This window comes from Dama dama, chromosome X (genome assembly GCF_033118175.1).
Source record: "Dama dama isolate Ldn47 chromosome X, ASM3311817v1, whole genome shotgun sequence".
Lineage (NCBI taxonomy): Eukaryota > Metazoa > Chordata > Mammalia > Artiodactyla > Cervidae > Dama > Dama dama.
Window position 1 is genome coordinate 78,134,253 of NC_083714.1, and position 20,975 is coordinate 78,155,227.

At 35.3% G+C, this 20,975-nt stretch overlaps 1 protein-coding gene across 2 annotated transcripts in view; it reads left to right on the forward strand.

Moving 5' to 3' along the window:
• Positions 1-20,975, forward strand: part of POF1B (POF1B actin binding protein) — an 89,705-nt gene that overhangs the window by 30,502 nt on the left and 38,228 nt on the right. The window contains exons 5-6 of one of the 2 annotated variants that reach the window (XM_061137200.1): positions 4,314-4,415; positions 9,374-9,556. In XM_061137200.1, the coding sequence (XP_060993183.1) occupies positions 4,314-4,415; positions 9,374-9,556 (285 nt within the window). The remainder of the gene's footprint in view (positions 1-4,313; positions 4,416-9,373; positions 9,557-20,975) is intronic. The other variant, XM_061137201.1, reaches the window with a different exon arrangement.

The following is a 20,975-nucleotide window of genomic DNA, read 5'->3' on the forward strand; positions in this document are numbered from 1 at the left end:
ACATGGGGCACTAAGGAAAAGAAAATGATTTGTAACCATAGTTACAGAGAACTTAGTGAATACAAGTATGACCATGAATGTTGGAGAGCCTTTTAAAATTGGGTAACTTTGCACTGAGCCACATCAGCAAATCTTTTTTTAAAATGTTCTCCAGCAAGGTTTCATGGCCTGGGAACAGTAAAGTAGATGCTGGAGATTATGTACTTTGTTAGATGTGAGAACTATTCTCAGAGGTTCTAAAAGTAACAATTAAAGTATAAGATCAACCATCTTTGAAAACACCTGTTAATTTTTCAGGTGGATTTGGCACCAATTCAAATGTACAGGTAGGAAAAAAAAATAAGCTGCCAAAATAGTAAAACTATTAGCTCATCTGTTAGAAATCCAAGACTTTTGATTAATTTTGCTGACCTGTCTTATGCAAAGTGATTTATTCATATTAATATTTGGTTTTTCTGATAGATTGGGACTTCCCAGGTGGCTCAGTGGTAAAGAATCTATCTGCCTGCCAATGCAGGAGCCGTAGGAGATGCAGATTAGATCCCTGGGTCAGGAAGATTCCCTGGAGGAGGAAATGGCAACCACTCCAGTATCACTGCCGGGATAAATCCCATGGTCAGAGGAGACTGGCAGGCTACAGTCCATGGGATAACAGAGTCGGAAATGACTGAGCACGCATGCACACACTCTGATTGATTTGGCGAAAATATAGTTTCGTAAATTTAGAAGTTTTTCTTTCAGTAGGTCATTTAAAATAAGTCCAACTCACAGTTTAGGGAGACTCAACACTGCTAGCATGCAAGTCATTTTTCTTCTTAAAAAATAATAATGGCTCAGCTTTCAGAGTAAATTTTAGTTCACAGAGAAGAAAATTTATACTTTTGCTAAATTTTACCCCTTTTAGTAGATGCTTATATCCTTAAGATAGAAGTTCATATCATCCCGTTTCATCTAATCATCTGTTCATTCACTATAAGGTATTCAAGATGGATAAAGTCCCTACCCTCAACAAGCTTACTTTTGTATATTTTTATACTTGATATCCTAGAAAAGTTCTATCAAGATTCTCATAAATTATTTTAAAATTCGATTTTTTAAATATTACTGTATTAATCAAAACCAATGCTATTTGTACTTTGCAATGGCAGATTAAAGGTAATTTAGCATACATGATTTTGTTTAGCATAAAATACACTGCATTACTATCCCTATGAAAAAGGGACTGAGCCTCAGAGAAGGTAACTGACTTACCTAAGTTTCCACAGCATGTAGGTAATAGAGGCAGAACTGAATACATGTTTTATTAGTCCAGATTTTTTTCTATTATACTTTGAAAGTGAAAGTGTGAAAGTGTTAGTCACTTAGTCACGTCCAGCTCTTTGCAAAAAGAGCCTGCCAGGCTTCTCTGTCCATGGGATTCTCCAGGCAAAAATACTGGAGTGGGTTGTCATTCCCTTCTCCAGGGCATCTTCCCAACCCAGGGATTGAACCCAGGTCTCCTGCATTGTAGGCAGATTCTTTACCATCTGAGCTACCAGGGATATTTTCACTAATTTTAGTAATCAAATCCAATAGATTTGTAGTAGTTCAAATCCAAGCTACTTTGTAATTCTTACCTGTTGACCTCCCTGAAGCATTTATACTTTCACTCACCTTATTGCTTCTTGAAAATTTCTCTTGTTTTGACTATATGGCATTTTTCACTTATGATTCTCATACTCCTGAAGATTTGTCTAGTACTGTCCTTGATATTCTTTTGCCTTCTCAGCAACTGCATGGTTTTAACCACCACTTCTATGCATATGTTTCTGAAATCTAGAACAGTAGTCATGAAATCCCCACCCAGTTTCAGATGTGTGTTTTCAACTGTGTGCTGTAAAAAAGTCTTTTTACTAGTAATTTGCAGTAAGTTAACGTGTATTTGGGCTTCCCCTGTGGCTCAGAGGTAAAGAATTTGCCTACAATGCAGGAAACACAGGTTTGATCCCTGAGTTGGGAAGATCCCCTGGAAGAGGGCATGCATGGCAACCCACTCCAGTATTCTTACCTGGAGAATTGGACACAACTGAAGTGGCTTAGCACACACGCACGCATGAGGATACAAATGTGAATCAGACCTAGATTCTTACTTGGGGCACATAAAACTCCATGTGTCTCCACTTTTACTGGTGTTTTTTTTTGTTTGTTTGTTTTTTTTTTTTTGAGACTGTTGGCCATATACTAGATTCCTCAGGTTCAAGATCTCGGAGTCACGGTTGAAAAGTACTGTACTTAATTATGTAGGATAATTTTCTAACTGGTTTCCTTACCTGTATTCTTTCCATTTACCAATTACTCTTTCTAAAGTGGGCTTATGTTCAAATCACAGCCCTGTTTAAAAGCATTCAAAGGTATCTCACTGTTTGCAGAACCGTGCTCCATCTGCCAAGTATATCCCCTACATACAAATTTACATTTTTCAAACCTTGGTGTCTTGACTTACTTTATTGTCTTCATTTCAAATACCAATTTCTTTCATCTCCTTATATTCAAAGCTCACCTAAACCTTCTCTCAAATTCTACCTGACCCAAGTAGCCACCCTGAACACTACCAGATGCAACTTGATTTTTCTTCTCCTGAATTCCATTCCATATTATTTCTCTGTGTTTTTATTGTCACTTGTCTCTTTTTATCTTGTATTATAAATATTTGTGTTCACATATTATCTAGACCAGGGGTTAGCAAACTTTTCCTATAAAAGGCCATATAGTACGTATTCCAGGCTTTGTTGCCTATATAGGGTCTTGGTCTTCTTTCTTTTTATTCATAGTTGTTTAAAATAGAAATACCATTTTTAGCTTGCATGTATGCATTCTAAGTTGCTTCTGTTGTGTCTGACTCTTTGCACCTCCATGGACTGTAGCCTGCCAGGCTCCATGGGAATCTCTAGGCAAGAATGATGGAGTGGGTTGTCATTTTCTTCTCCAGGGGATATCCCCGACCCAGAGATCAAATCTGGGTCTCCTGCATTGCAGGCAGATTCTTTACCATCTGAGCCACCAGGGAAGCCCATTACAAATATAGGCTGCTGGCTATAGTTTGAACCCTGATCAATATTCATTGCTCCTAGTAATAATCTAACTTTGAGTCATTCCTTAGAATACCTAGCAAAGTATATTGTGCATAGTAAGCTCTGAAACATGTGTTACATGAATGTAAACATGTGTTATATGTATCACCAAAGAGGTATTTTTTTTTACAAAAACAAACACAAAATAGTTCCTAGGGGAATTTAAAAAAAATCCATTTTTAGATTTAATAATTCATTAATTAGCCAAAATGAATCACTTATATGTTTGTTTTACCAAAGTATCTCAGAAACATTTAGTTAGAGCACTCTTTATTCAAACTTGAATACAAGAAATATATATTTTGGGTTCAAGAGTACCTTGCCTTCTCAACAACCAGAACAACCAGTATTTTAGTTCAATTGTTCTAAAAATTTTTTAAATAGCCGACTACAAAAATGCTATAATATTTTGTTGATTTTGAAATGGTCCTAAACACATTAACTGGTAATAGGTTTAGCCAATCCCCTTCTATACTGTTCCTCTGTATTACAAAAAAAAAAAATGAATGCAATTTTTGGTTTGTAACAAAATAACCCCCCCCCCCATATAAGTGAAAAGTCATGAAAACCCAAAAGAAAAGAGAGGAGTATAGTACACATTACAATTATTTTGGACTCCTGGTCTGATTCTTATTAGCCCTTCCCTGGTTTCTTTCAGATCTTGGACATGTCACCAGCCTTTATTTCATTGCCTGACATATTGTAATCATAAGAAAGAATTGTACACTACACTTCATTTCAAAGGGACCTAGGTTGAATTCCAAAAAGAATCTTTAATATAGGCTCAGTGGTGCCAAATTATGTTTATTTTGCATTTCCCCAATGATAGTTTCACATCGAAAGAAACTTTCCAGTAAACCCAGTTTAGATGTGGTTGACCTCATGCTTGTCTACCTCTATAGGAAACATTATATTTTGCCTTAGGAACAGAAAAAAATCTTTCCCACCCCTTTCCAATTTCCCCCAAACACTGTTAGGCCTAGTAAAATGTAGTGGGAGATACAGATTATTCTGTTTGAGAAAATATATTATTTTTATTATTGCATCCTTATATTTCTCAGAACCTTATTGGGATGTCATTTCCTTTTCTCCTAACATCTGCCACTACCTCGGTGTTTATTGGAGAATGCATATTTGCTTAAGTTCAGTTTCCTCCAAAAAGCTAACTTGCAAAGCAAAATGCAACTTTTACTGTCTTTGTAGGAACCTCTGTCGCCATTCCTAAGAGGAGGCCATTTCTTTCCAGGAAATAATGTTATTTATGAAAAAACCATAAGAAAAGTAGAGAAGCTAAATATGGATCAGGTACGTGAAATTTGTTTTAAGGTTTATTTTATAAGTGTATACTTTTGAATTATAGATATTTTAATAGAGTTAAATGACATTCAATTTTCAAGTGCCAGGTGAGACCACTATGAGTCATAATAATACTTCTTTATATTTACAGCCCTTCCTATCATCCTTAACAATTTTATTTCCATTTCTTCATTTGAAGTATTGTTGTACCCATTTTACTGAAAGAGAAACTGAAATGAAGACATGCTCAGTCATGGAGAAAATTAATGATAGAATCTGAACTTAATATAGATAGCTCAGTGTTTTGTACATTTCTTTTAAGCTAGGCTCACAAAAATAATAATTTAAAACATTGTAATTTTTTCTTAATTAGTATTAAATGAATTTCTAAATTAACACTATGAACAGATGGGCAAAATACTGTATGCTGTAAAAGATCTAGAAAATGAAAACTTGAAGTCAGGTTTTTGAAATCCCATTAAGCTTAACTGAGACCAAGTACAGAGTACAAAACTACAGCAGGGTGATGGTAATTCTGTGGCATTTAGAACTCCGCCCTCCTCATGTCCTTCCATCCTTCAAACAGAGTTGTTACTGAAACCAGTAGACGTTTCACATTGACCTGCTCAATGGGTACAAGCATGCTCAAGCCAGACAAAACCTGGGATTTATCTCTTGAACTAGGTTAGTGCAATAGCTTCTTAGGCCTTCGGTAGCAAAGTACTACAATCTGAGTGACTTGAAACAACAGAAATTTATTGTCTCACAGTTCTGGAGGCCAGAACTATGAAATAACCATATTGGAAGGGCCATGCCTCCTCTAAAATCTCTATGGAAGGAACTCTTCCCTTCCTATCTCCGAGTTTCTGGTGGCCTCAGGCTTGTAAATGCATAATTTTAATTCTCCATTTTCACATAGCATCTTCCCTGTGTGTCTTCATGTGGTCTTCCCTCTGTGCATGTTTGTCTCTGTGTTCAAATTTACCCTTTTCATGAGGACACCAGTCATGCTTGGTTAGGACTTATTCTAATAACCTCATTTTAACTTGATTACCTCTGTAAAGACCCTGTTTCCAAGTAAGTTCACATTCTGAAGTACTGGGAGTACATAAACAATTAAGTTAGGACTTAAATGATTTTTTGGGGGGAGGCACAATTCAACCCATAACAGGTAGTTAAATATTATCAAACGAATTTTGATCACAAAATCATTTTTTTCTCATATACAAATGAAACATTAAAACATACTAAATTCTCCTTTTTCATTTTTCTTGGCATGAGAACATATCTTGTTTTTATTAGCATTTATGGGCAGCTGTTACCCAGTTCATTGGAACTAATATATTATTTACTCATTTGATACCCAGTAATAATGAAATAGAGTAAGCTCTCAGAATCATAAACATCCAAATCTTTAAGATCCTGGTCTGTGTCGAAAATTGGATATAGTCTGAAGGATTTAGAATAGTACATATTAAACACATATTTTCCAGTTTCTGTACATTATGATACAAAATAGAAAAATTTCATGAAATGTCAATTTTTCAAAAGACACTTTCTTTTAAGCTACTTGGTTATAATATCTGTCCTTTATCTAACTGAACTCCCAAAACAGTAAGCCTGACAATTCTAAATTGTAAGGAATTTTTGAGATACATCATTGCACACTGCTTCCAACTTCTTGTTTCAAAGAGAATAAACAGCTTTTCTAAATCTTGGCCCTAGAAAAAATATTGAATATCCTGTACATTATTATTGCTACATATCTGGAACAACTAAAGATGTTTTCAGTGAACATTGCTGCTAATTACTATAATAGCAATAGTTAAATTACTATTAACTTGACTATTTACTTTTATATGTCCACTATTCTTATTAATGATTTAAATGATTTGGGAGTTTTGGAACTGCCATAGGAGACTGCCTAAGGTAAAATGAACCATGCATATGAAAATACAACTGCTCTGACCTAGCTTAGTTTCCTCAGTGACAGAAACATAATGGGATGAGCTGGATAAAGCTAGAGTCTGGATGAACCTGCTTAATGCCATCATGAAGTGAAGTGAAAGTCACTCAGTCATGTTCGACTCTTTGCCACCCCATGAACTATACAGTCCATGGAATTCTCCAGGCCAGAATACTGGAGTGGGTAGCCTTTGCCTTCTCCAGGAGATCTTCCCAACCCAGGGATCTAACACAGTTCTCCCACATTGCAGGCAGATTCTTTACCAGCTGAGCCACAAGGGAAGCCCAAAAATACTGGAGTGGGTAGCCTATCCCTTCTCCAGAAGATCTTCCCGAGTCTTCTGCATTGCAGGCGATTCTTTACCAACTGAGCTCTCAGGGAAGCCAATGTCATCATGAGACTAATTAAAAAAAAATGTCATCATGAGACTAATTCAAATAAGACTAGCTTTTAGGAGATGGAACCTGTCCAAAAAAGAGGTCTTTATAGTAGAAGGATGGTAAAGTAATGCCAGTGGCAAGATAATTATTCAATTTATATGGATCAAACCTGGGTCTCCTGCATTGCAGGCAGATTCTTTACCATCAGAGCCACAAGGGAAATCTATAAATTGTCTGTGTATGTTTTTCTTAAGCAAAGATGAGAAATATATGGTAAGATATATGGTAAATAAGAAATGTTTGAACTTTTGTACATTAAAAACTTAGCATGTGGTATGTTGCAAAAGTATGAGAAATATGAATATCTTGCTTTGGAAAAATAATTTTAGCAGTCGGGTATGAGGACTGAAAACTGAAAACCTGCTAAGACTTCAGTGGTACCAGTTAGTGGTTCACAGGCCAAATAAGTTCAGGAAAACCGCAAGACATCTCAGATGAAGAGACTGTCAGCATTCCATTAAGAGTCAACTGATAAATTAATAAGGAAAGATGGTTGAGAAATGGGTTTTGTTTTCTTTATTTTCGTTTCAAAGTTTTTCCTCATCTGTTTTTTAAAGGACACGTTTTTTTTTTTTTTTCCCAGGAGGAATTTTATTTCAGTATGTACTAGCTCCTCACTGGGTGAAAGTTTTCTCCAACTATCACCCTGACTTTTCCTAATCTAGTGTATGAAGGTATTTTGTAACATAAAAGAACAAAATGTTCATACCAAAAATTTGTACAAAAGCTAGATAATACAGTCAGACTTCTAAACTGTAGAGATCTTACTTAGTGCTAGTATATTTGTAAAGAAGATTCTATTTGAAAACAGCTTGGAGAAAATGATTCTATGAACTGATTCTGTGACCTTTATTTATATGTTTAACAAGGCAGTTCCTACTTGTATAATGTGTTTCTTAGTACATATTTTTTTTCCAAAATATTTTTATATACATGAAAAGGTATTTGTATACATGATAAAAATTTCAAAGCGTAAAAATATAAAAGGTACAAAAAGAGTGCAAAAAGAGAAAATATATAGAGTGCAAAAAATCTTCTCTGTCCTGTTCCTTTTTCCCCTTAGTTCCTCTTCCCAGAAGTAGTCATTCTTAAAGTGTTTTTGTTCCATGCATGTATTTAAAAGCAGTTGCATATGTTTGTAAGTATACATGTATGTACATTAAAAATATTATACACAAGGAGTATACAATATTCGTTCTTATGCATCTTGTTTCTTCAATTAATACAGTTTGAAAATTGTTTCATATAAAAATTTTAAAATTTGAAGTGCCTTGCTTCATTAACATAGGTCACCTTTCCACAGTCAAAAGGAAATAGAGCATTGAATTTATACTTTCAAAGTTAATTGTATGTGCATGAATGTAGCATTATGATTCAAGCAGAGTATTTTTTCTTTGGGTGAAAGTTTTTTGAAAACTGAATTTCAAGTATCTGTTTCCAAAATAGAATAGAACAAAATAATATAGAAAATTCAAACATATCTGAAATCTCCAAAACTGAAATAACCAGATATCTTTTCTTATTCTGTACTCAACACTTACCAGAAACAAAATCACAGTAAATAAGCAAACAGATAACAAAGGTTTAATTTAAAAACAAGTTCCAAAATACTTTGAAGACAGTGCAAATTCAGTCTAATGGTCTAAACGAACTCTGAGCATGAAGTCATAAGTTCCAGACCCAATTTTGCCATTAATTATATCATCATAAGAAAATTATCCTACCTCTCTGGACCTCATGGTTTTTTTTTTGCCTGCAAAATTAATGGGGTGGTTGATGATTAAGTTAATGATGATGATGATGACAATGATAAAATTTGATAATGATAATAGTAAATGTTAATTCCCACGTACTTTATACTTGGCACTTTGCAAACATTAGTTAATTTACTCCTCACAGCAACCCAATGAGGTACATACTATCTCCCCTTTTACACATGAGGGAACTGAGGCTTATAAAATTGCATATATGGTTTCTCAAGATCACAGAGTTAATGGTAGAATCAGAGTTAGAATCTCTGTTTTCTGGATCTGAAGTTTCAGTTACTGTTTTCCAATCTTTTTTCTTGATTTATGCTTGATTTTCATAAGCATAAGTACTTCATTTGCCCCCACTGTGATTCTATTATGCTTCTGACATTGAAAGTCACTACAATATATTATTTCTAATTTATATCCATCAATATCTTCAATATGATAGTATTATTATGCAATTAGATCCTGAAGTGCCTATTGTATCATCAAAGAAATATCAATTGAAATTAATATTCATTATAGTTTTAGTGTTAAGTGTAACTGGAATATTAACTTAATCAGAACATGCAATTCCCTGACCAACTTAGGTAAGTATTTGGATTGTCACAGCCACCTGATCAAATGAAAATAGAGTTCAGTACAACTTTTTTCCAATGGAATAATTGGAAAACTAATATATCACTTATTAAAACTATAAATCCTAAGGTTTAAATGATCTTGTGAAAGAACACATTCAATTTTTTTAATGGATTTTCTTTTATTAATAATTTTTATTCTAAGTATTTTTGTCTTGTTTATGTATTTTAGGAATGCTATCCTCAGGTTCAGTGCCATCATCACATTGTTCAACAGCCCCAGATCATCCACTCTCCACACTGTGAACAATCCCATTCTAGTCAGAAAATCCAAACCATCACAGGAAGTGATTCAGTTTCTACAAACACTGGCATTGAACTGTGCCATGGTGGCTCAAACCATACACATGAGCAGGTAAGATTAATGAACTGATTCCTTGTAAAATTGAAATAATCTCTTAAACCCTTCTCATACTTCTGTATAGATACCCACATTAAATTTTCATCAATATATTGAGGGGTTATACCATGGGGATTTGTGTTTTATTATGGCATTTTTAAAATAAAATTTTCCGTCTCTTCTCAGAACACAAAATAATTCAGGTATATTAATACAGTAAATCTATGAGGGAAGTTAGGAACTGATAAATGAATACCTAATTTCTAGCTGAATGGGCCCAACAGTTGTACAACATGAAATATTTCATTGAGATATGATATTTAAGTGAACAATGAATTAGAATTGATATTTCTAAGATGATTGTAATGGTCACATTTCACAAGTTGGTAACATGTTTTGTTTGCAAATTTGGTATATTAACTCAGGTTATAATAGGCATACATTTTATTGTGTGTTTCATCAACAAGACATAAACTAAAACTTAGTTGCTAAGAAGAAATCTGTTGGGATGCAATCATCAGTGACTAATTTATGTTCTGAATACTTTGGAGCCTTGTAAACATCTGTTATATGGGTGTTAAAGGAAAAAAAGATGGTCTTGAACCTTGGGAAAACTAGCAATAATAACTGGAACTATGGGGAATAAATCATCATTTGTATTTTTTCATATTTTTTCACAGTAAAAAATAACTTGTTCAACTGACCTCTCTCATAGGCAACTCATAGGCAACTGAAAGACAAAACAAAAAGAATAAGAAAAAATAAAGGACCCTACCCATATAAGAATATGATTGTTTTATATTAAATATGCATGAGGTTATTTCTAAAGACTGAAACTTTGAGATATGCACTTTGGTAATATTGGTAAAAACAAAACAAAACAAAACAAAAAATCCAGGAAGGATTTAAAATATTTTTTTTTCCAACTGATAAAGGCTAAAATTATCTTTTCCCTGAATATCATATCATGTATGGAAATACTGGCTTTAGAATTACTCTAACGTGGTCCAGATGATGTTGAATTTCTTAAATGGGTTAGTAATGACAATTAGAAAGACTTTTTTTTAGGTTAAATTATTTGAAATTTTCATTTTTGTAGGTCAAAGTTCATTGGTTCAATATGTTACTTTGCTTTGCTTCTGTTTCCTCATCATAAATTCATCATCCATTTCTTACAGGGTTATTGTAAGAATAAATCATGTCTTATATGTTAGGCACTTAACCATTGTTGAGTGCTGACAGTAAGTACTTAACAAAAGATAATTACTAGTTTATAGTAATAATTATTATTTGTAAGCATTAAATCTTCACTCCAGGTACTATGAAAAATACAAACATCAGTAAGACATTGCCACATTTCTCTTAGGTGCTTATTGTCTAATAGGGGAAAGTGGCAAACACACAAGATATACAAAGCAAAGTATGTCTGTTATAAAAGGAACATGCAATGAGCTTTGGGAATAGAAGAAATTAATTTCAGCTGGAAGATGTAGGAAAGCTTTGTTGAGGAGGAAGAGATTGACCTGAGTATTGAAGAGTGAATAGAATTTCCATATGTGGTATGGTGGTGTGTGGCATGGACATCCTAATAACAGGTAGTAACATGAAACAAGTCATATATTTTGGAAAGTACATTTTGGGTTTCAGGAATAGTGGTTTGGTTTGTATGACAGAGGAGACATGGGATGAAGAGAACTAGAGTGTAAGATTAAGATGATATATTAAGTCCAGATCATGAGGCCATTGCCGTGGCACAATCTTAGTTTCTTGACCAAGGATTGAACCTGGGCCTTCAGCTGTGAAAACATGGAATCATAATCACTGGACAACCAGATAATTTCTGAAGGTTAAGTTTAAAATTTTGAACTTTATTTGGCAGGCAATGGAGAATGATTGAAGTTTATTAAGCAGGAAAATATTGATAGATATGATTAGATTAATTCTAGAAGCTTTGTGCAAGATAGATTGAAATATTGATTAGTTTTCTTTTCACAGTAATCAGAATGAAGAAGATATCATTATTGTCTTTATTGTTAAGAGAAGAAAACTGAGGTTCACAGAAGTTGTTACTTACAAAGGCTTTGCATAGCTAGCATGTGGTAGAGCCAGGATTCATACATAGTCAGCCTGACTCCAGAGCTTGCTGAGAATTCCTTCTGGAAGTTGAGTCAGCAGTGTGGAGAGTCTTTGGTCAATAATGTAAACATGAGTAGGCCAACGGATTAAGAGTCCGCCACTGGAGAGGCTTTGGTGTTATAACAGAAAGTGGACTAGCTTCAGGGTAGGAAGATCTGAGTTCAAGTCCCAACTATGTCCTTTTCAAGCTGTGTGTTCTTAATAAATATTAAATCTCTCAGAAATATCCTCATCCATAAAATTCTGTTAGTAATGTCTACCTCGCAGAGTTGATGTAAAGACTAAATGAAAATATGTTTGATGTGCTTCATAAACTATAAAGTCTACAACATGAAAAATACCACAGAGAAGAATTTGCAGAAAGATATTTCAGCAAAGTGTAAAACTTGTTTTTGTTTTTAATTAATTTATTTATTTTAATTGAAGGATAATTGCTTTACAAATTATGATCTTTTGCCATACAAAGTGTAAAACTTAAGCTAAGATAACGACAGTAGGAATGAAGTGAGGGACAATTATCAGAGATGGGAACAATATCACAGGATTAAGCATCTTATCCAAAGGCAATGGTAATGCTATGATATACTTTTATTAGCTTAGTGCAAATAATGATATATTTGACCAAAGCAGATATTGTCTGGTTAGAAAATGGGCAGAGTTAGGTAACTAATATATTACTTTCTATTTTATTATTCATCCTTCAGTTTGAGATTTGGATTTAGCTCTGGTAAAGGCTGGAGGCTTTTTGTATACTATTTTTTTTTCTGGTTTTTCAGTATTTTATGTGGATAAAGTTGAAGTTCCACTGAAAACAGAATAGCCCTGGGAAGCTTAGAGCTGGTAATTTTCACCTATGTGGATTATATAGAATTGGCTCCATTTCTGGTCAAAATGAGGATGGGGTAACCTGATTGTGCAGATCCCATGGGCAAAGCAGGGCAGAAAATGAGTTGTCTCTTTGGTGTTTACACATTAGTCTTTCACATGAGTGGAAGTCTTTGAAGAGTAATACAGCAGATGTCAGTTAGGCTTTTTTTTTTATACTAAAGGTTGACCCATTTTTAGTTTGTGTTTAGAATTAAATTGCAATTCAGAGGTCAAGGAATACAGACTTTAAGTACAATTATTTGAGTTTATAAAACCGGATTCTGCTGAGCTGTGTGATCTTAGGTAATTGACTTTAACTGGACTGAACATCAGTTTCCGTATCTATAAACAGGGAGAATCACACTTAACGTGCAGTGTATCTACAATAGAATTAAATGAGATAAAATATGTAAAGTATCCAGCTTAGTGCCAAGCACATAGTGGATGCTTAAATGAATGTTTGAATCTTTACCCTTCCCTCCTCAAACTCAGGCCTCAAATCCTTCAAAGCATCACAATAGGAAATTGGTTCCCATTGTAATAGTTTTCAGTTCAGTTGTGTCTGACTCTTTGCAACCCCACGGACTGCAGCATGCCAGGCCTCCCTGTCCATCACCAACTCCCGGAGTTTACTCAAACTCATGTCCATTGAGTCGGTGATGCCATCCACGTATCTCATCTTCTGTCATTCCCTTCTCCCACCTTCAGTCTTTCCCAGCATCAGGATCTTTTCAAGTGAGTCAGCTCTTTGCTTCAGGTGGCCATAATACTGGAGCTTCAGCTTCAGCATCAGCCCTTCCAATGAATGAATATTCAGGACTGATTTCCTTTAGGATGGATTGGTTGGATCTCTGGCTGGCTGTCCAAGGGACTCTCAAGAGTCTTCTCCAACATCATAGTTCAAAAGCATCAATTTTTGGTGCTCAGCTTTCTTTATAGTCCAACTCTCACATCCATACATGACTACTGGAAAAGCCATAGTTTTAACTAAATGGATCTTTGTTGGCAAAGTAATGTTTCTGCTTTTTATTATACTGTCTAGGTTGGTCATACTTTTCTTCCAAGGAGCAAGTGTCTTTTAATTTCATGGCTGCAGTCATTATCTGCAGTGATTTTGGAGCCCAAAAATATAAACTCTGTCACTGTTTCCATTGTTTCCCCATCTATTTGCCATGACTAAATCCCCTTTAAAGTGTCTTCCAAGAAGCATTAAAATACTTGTAAAAATCAGGTGTCCAAAAACCTGGCTTCAAAATATTTCAAATAAAACTAATTTTTGTATGTTTTCCATGGTTCTCCTTAGAAACATCATATTTTGGTTTCAAATTCAGGACATCACTGATCACATTTCCTTTCTTGAGGACATTAAGAATAACGTGCTGAGATCATTTTCCTGCCATTAGCAAGGAACAGATAATTCCACATATGTTAGCGACAGGAAAAAGCTCAGCTGAACTCATTTTAGAAGTTGTCATACAGGTGATGTTTAAGGAAAGACTCAAATAATTATATATATATATCGCACACACAACTCTTTTGCACTTGGCTTGAGACTGCCAAGGAAACTTTTAGAGTCATGGGAAGATGTAAAGGGAAGAGTCTTGCTCACTTAGATATTACTATTGCCAAAGGAAAATTCTCCAACCTCTGATGTCTTTCTTCCATCATTTAATAATTTAATTTTTGTCAACATCAGGACTGCACAGATTTTAGTGTCAAGCACTTTCTTTTTAATTTATTTTTTAATTGGAGGAAAATTACTTAACAATGTTATGTTGGTTTCTGCCATAATTATATCCTCCCCCCTTGAGCCTCCCTCCCCTACCCCCATCCCACTCTTCTAGGTCATCACAGAGACGCCTGGCTGGGCTTCCTGTGTGAAACAGCAACTTCTTACCAGCTATCTGTTTTACACATGGTAGTGTATATATGTTTATGCTACTTTCTCAATTCATCCCACTCTCTCTCCTGGTTCTGACAAGTGTCCAGGAAGCTTGTTACAATATTTATTTAACATAAGTCATTCACTAATGATGGAAATTTAGGGCTGCTTAGCTCAATAACGGAGAAGGCAATGGCAACCCACTCCAGTACTCTTGCCTGGAAAATCCCATGGACGGAGGACCCTGGTAGGCTGCATTCCAAGGGGTCCCTAAGAGTCAGACACGACTGAGCGACTTCACTTTCACTTTTCACTTTCATGTATTGGAGAAGGAAATGGCAACTCACTCCAGTGTTCTTGCCTGGAGAATCCCAGGGATGGGGGAGCCTGGTGAGCTGCCATCTATGGGGTCGTGCAGAGTCAGACACGACTGAAGCGATTTAGCAGCAGCAACAGCAGCAGCTCAATAAACTCAGCAGTTCTACCTGTTCCCTCACTCAGTCACATGTGGTTCCAGTCCTTCTCCACCTTTATTGCCTTCTTCATCTCATTATTGAAAATGAGCGTCTTTTGTGCAAAATTCTCTTCACTGCTATCCTTTCCCCAAATCTAACTGGTGTCTGTTTTGGACTCATTTTTTTCTCCAACACCACCCTTGTCTGTCTCCTGTTACCTCTTGCTTTTGGGCCCTTTTGAACTCTTGTTCTGTGACAAACAAAAAATGTTACTTTTTTACTCTTAAAAATGTTATTTTACTCTTAAAAATAGTTTTTTTTTAATTTTTATCAAAGCAATGCATATAGATAGCTTAAAAGTTCAAATAGTATTAAATGGCATAAAACAAACAGCAAATTTCCTGTCCCAACTCTTTCCATGCCTGCCTGATCCCCAGAGAACTATTTTCAACTCTTAGCTTTTTTTCTTCTGGTGTTTACCTTCATATAGCTAAGTAGTATGAATATACCTATGCTGTTATTTTTTAATTTATCAATATTGTATATTATCTGTTGGTAATTCTGATACATAAGGATTTAGTTCTATAAATCCCCCCTCTACCTGTTTATATCCCTTTCATCATCTCAATATAGTTAAATCCCCATTTGGGGGATTAAATCATTATTCAATGTTTATATTATTCTATTATTGCTTATGAAAAAATCACTTACTGCTGAGCCAATTTGTGTACTATTTTGCTGTTTTTATTAGTACAACTATTATTTGCTGGTGTTAATAATTCCCTAAGTTTTTTCATTTGTTTGGTTTTCTATGTATCTATTGCTAATTCTTTTCTCAGTACAATTCTATACAACTAAGTGATCGACCGTTTCCTGTCTTTAAAACCCTGCAATTCATATACACCACTCCTCTTTGCTCATATTATCACTACTATTGATCTTCTAGTCACTCTTTCCATCCTTCAACAGTTTCACTGGCAGGCTTACAGAATTCTTCCCACTTTTGCCTAACCTCTGCCCTGGAATCATCTGTGAGAACTTTACCACCGTGAAAGATCACCATATGATCTTTCCCATGCTCTGCCTTCATGGTTCTTCTTCACTGTTAATTTCTTCATTTCTACTACATCTTCAACTCTCATAGACTTTGGCCACTCCTTGAACCTCCTCATCACTTGAAACTGTTTCATCTGGAATTCTGAATGTCTCATCACTTTCTTGCATCTCCTACTCCCCAATTCTCATTGAACCTTACCCTTAGCACCCTCAGTTCCAAACCAGGCTGGTGTCCCTTGTCAGCTGATTCAACAATGCTCTTGCTAAAAAACCTTAAAATTGTTGTTGCCTTCTCTGATTAATCCTCACTTCACTGATCACTTACTTTGGATAAACTGCCATCCACTTTCTTTGCCCCTAGATTTTGACTGCTTCATTAGTTAAAGTTCACAAACTAGGACAATTTAATCTCATATATATTGTCTCTATCTTGCTGGACTCCTTCTGTTGCTAGGCAGTGCTTTTAGTTAATTCTAATTGTTTTGCCACCACGGTCCTCAATATCTAATCCTTACTTTTCCCACCCTCTTCATACTCCAGGTCCCACTGTTATTCTCTTACTCTCTGCAGGTGGCCTTGCTTTCTACTGAGAATGGGCAGTGGAAGTAAGATTTTATTGTGCACCACAATCAGTTGGCAGGCCTGTTTAAATAAAGATTGGTGAGACCTGATAATTTGCATTTCCAAGTTCAATAGTTATCCAAAGTTTACTTGGTCCAGGTACCACGATTTGAGTTCACTATGTGAACTCCTTCAACACTCTACTTCATCGAAAAATTTCTCTTTACTTGGAGCAAACTTTTGATTCTTTGGATCTTTAAGAATTAAGAGTCTAACTTCGTCTTCAAGGTGACTCCCTTAGCAATCCTACCAATCTATTGATTTATGATCTCACTCTTTGTTCCCTTCATCTACAAAAACCCTGAAGCTGGAAGGCATACTCACTGCTGCCATTTCCTCATTACTCACACATTCCTTAACACTTTGCAAACCAGATTTTAGTTTCAGCATTCTCCTGAAACTGCTTTTATTGACCTCTAAGTTGCAAATTTCACTTTCTTTTTTGGTTTCATTTTCATATTACTCCAATTTGATTATAAGTGATTCTGTTGATCCATTGTATTCTTGATATTCTTTCTTCTCATTATACTATACTGCTGCTTCTAATTCTCAGACTCTTCTTCCTTCTTTCATCAGATCTTCCCCAGAAACCCATCCTTGGCCTTCTTCTCCTTTCTCTACCTCCTCTCCCTTGACTATATGGTATAAAATCTTGACTTCTATGACTTCATGATCACCTTTACATGGACAACTCTCAAAATTTTCCTCCTAAGCTCTAATCCATAATTTCTTTATTTATTTGTTTTTGGCTGTGCTGGATCTTCATTGCTGTGCTTGGGCTTCCTCTAGTTGTGGCAAGAGAGGGCTACTCTAGTTGTGGTGTGCAGGCTTCTCATTGCAGCGGTTTCTTTTGTTGGGGAGCACAGGCTCTAGAGTATGTGAGCTTCAGTAGTTGTGCCACATGGACTCAGTAGTTGTAGCTTGTGGGCTTAGTTGCCCCAAAGCATATAGGATCTTCTCTGATTAGGGGTCAAACTGGTGTCCCCTGCATTGCAAGGCAGATTCTTAATCACTGGACCACCAGGGAAGTTACTCTAATCCATTATTTTTACTAATTGATCTCTCTAATTGGCTGTCCCACAGTCATCTCTAATTAACCACATATAGCTTTTCATTTTATTCCCTCTATTAATGATATCTTCAGTGCTCTAATTATAAGACTTAAAATTTACTTTCCCTCTCCTTTGCCACCTCACACCTAATCAGTTGTCAAGATTCTTCCTACCTAAAATCACTCTTACATAGCTGAAGTTGTGTTTCCTTTGTATAACTCTTTTACCATTTGATCTGTTTTATAGCTCTTATCAACTGGTCAATCTATTATATACATTAAAGCTATTTAGATACATATCTTAGCTCTTCTAAAAGACCATAAGGACCTTGAGAGAGGAGGAGACAGATCTTATGTCTTTTTTACAGTAGCACTTAAAACTGTACCCTAAAACAGTACTTAGTAAGTTCTCAATAAATGTGCACTGAATGAATGAAAGCATCATGCCACTGAGATCTTTTAAGTACTTCTTGTGTCTTGTGGGTATAGCTTTTAGCCTTTGGGTTAAGGAAGAAGTTTAGAATGTAAGATAAATTACATTGAAACAGTTACTTCATATGCGTAGTGAGTTCCTCCTCTGACTCTGCTTACATAATAAAGAAGTGGTTCTATTCCTTGAATAAATTACATACTAAGGAATGGCAGAATAGAGAAATGACAGAGAGGTGGAGAAGAGAAAAAGCAGCAACAAAGATGGTTCCAAGAAGTTATGCATTAAAAATACATATTCATTTAAAATTAATTTCTTTGGAGTATGTATCTCCCATTTTATTGCAAGAAGTATTTACGGTGACTTAAAAGAACAAATAAGCTGTAATAGATCGAAAAGAAATATCAGGAACAGTATAAATATAATGAAACAATAATTCCAGAAAGAAAAGAGCACACAGACATGCAGGCCACAGAGTTCCATGCCATTAGTAAAAGTGGGCTAAAAATTTGGCTCTGAGATTTCTGGAAACTACAGGGAGGGAAAAAAAGAAAAACATGATTAGTGACAAAATCCCCATTATTTACAAGAAACAGTTTAATAAATTTTCAGCAGTCACTTGTATCATAGGAAAATATATTTTATTTTACACTCAAAATAATTTAAGCTGTTACAAATGTTACAAATTCAATCACTGGTATTCATTATAAAATGACAATCCAAACCACCTGCTTTATTTTAGTTGGTTAGGAGTAAAAGAATTATCTTATTTCATTAAAAAAAAATGCCCAACCTATACATATACACCAAAAGGGGGGCAAGGACAACATTGACTTGCTTTCAATAAAGTTATTTTCAGTTGCTTCGTTAAAGCACCTCTTTCAACTAGTGTTTTTCCATCTGTTATAGTTAATATTTAGCCCCAATGGCATCTTTTATGACAACTTCCTCATGCAACAAATGTTTACTGAGCCTCTACTATGCTCAGTTTCTATGAAAGGAGCTGGAATTAAATAAAGATATTAAAACTGAGTCTCTACTCTCTGGTAGCTGAGAGTTTGTAGATAATTTATAACCATCTCCTGCTCCTTTTTTATAATCATTATTCAAATAGCCAATTGTCCATATGTGTTAGGTTAAATAAAGACATTATCTTTATGATGATTTTTACATGAGAGTTTAATAATTTACTCATCCCCCCTAAAGCAATACTTCCAGCAATTTCACAAAATAGGTAGTAAATTGCCTGCATTTTACAGTTGAGGAAACTGAGGTTCAGAGACATTAAGCAATACACACACTCAACCTACAACTAGGAAATGGGAGCTCCACTTTTGGCTCAAATTTCCATTCTTTTTTCATTGCAGCACTTTGCTGCCTAGGGTTACTCATAGAAAATTAAGTCTTTATTTTAAGTACAGGATTGTAGTTATGAGTCAAGACTTCATTTTAGAGTTGTGATTGTTGTATAGGACATTCAATTCAGTGACAGCATTTATTGAAAATGTTCTGTGTACCAGGTACTATAAATGCAACCATTCTTTACTAAAATATCTATGGAGATTAAAATAGCACTAAGGATTTTCAAGACCTAAAATCCTGACACTTTTTTCCTGCTAGGATTTCTTCTTGTGGTACAAAATAGGAAGAGACCAATTACTGTTTTCTTTTTTGCCTTGTTAGCCATATGGCATTGTACATAAAATGAATTTCACTTCACAGTTTCAGTCTGACAACTATTAAATGTCTCAAATCCAAGCAAAATTAATGAAGTGGTAACCTTATTTATCTACAAGTGTCACCATATCATTATAAGGTTTGCAGGATAGTAATGTATACATTGTAAGCTTTTCTTAATAGTGATGTTTTCTGTTGTCACATAGCAAAAAGTTACTACAAAAGAGGGTCTAAGCACAGAAGACCTTGTTAATATATCAATGACCTTTTAGAGGGTTAGGCAATCATGTATAATTGTTTTTATATAATATGGCATTTTAAGGGCTTTTGAATCTGCTAAGCAACCATTCTAAATACCTGAATGATCTAGTGGTTTCCCCTACTTTCTTCAATTTAAGTCTGAATTGGGCAATAAGGAGTTCATGGTCTGTGCCACAGTCAGCTCCTAGTCTTTTTTTTGCTGACTGTATAGAGCTTCTTCATCTTTGGCTGAAAAAATATAATCGATCTGATTTTGGTATTGACCATCTGGTCCATGTGTAGAGTCTTCTCTTGTGTTGTTGGAAGAGGGTGTTTGCTATGACTAGTGTGTTCTCTTGGCAAAACTGCTAGCCTTTGCCCTGCTTCATTCTGTACTCCAAGGCCAAATTTGCCTGTTACTCCAGGTATTTCTTGACTTCCTACTTTTGCATTCCCACTGACATGTTTTTGGGTGTTAGTTCTAGGTCTTGTAGGTCTTCATAGAACTGTTCAACTTCAGCTTCTTTGGCATTAGCGGTTGGGGCATAAACTTGAATTACTGTGACATTGAATGGTTTGCTTTGGAAATGAACAGAGATCATTCTGTCATTTTTGAGATTGCATCCAAGTACTGCATTTCGGACTCTTTTGTTGATTATGATGGCTACTGCATTTCTTCTAAAGGATTCTTGCCCACAGTAGTAGATATAATGGTCATCTGAGTTAAATTAATCCATTCTAGTCCATTTTAGTTCGCTGACTCTTAAAGTGTTGATGTTCACTCTTGCCATCTCCTGTTTGACCACTTCCAATTTGCCTTGATTCATGGACCTAAGGTTCGAGGTTGTTATGCAATATTGCTCTTTACAGCATTGGACTTTACTTCCAACATCAGTCACATCCATAGCTGGGTGTCATTTTTGCTTTGGTTCCATCTCTTCATTCTTTCTGGAATTATTTCTCCACTGATCTCCAGTAGCATATTGGGTACCTACTGACCTGGGGAGTTCATCTTTCAG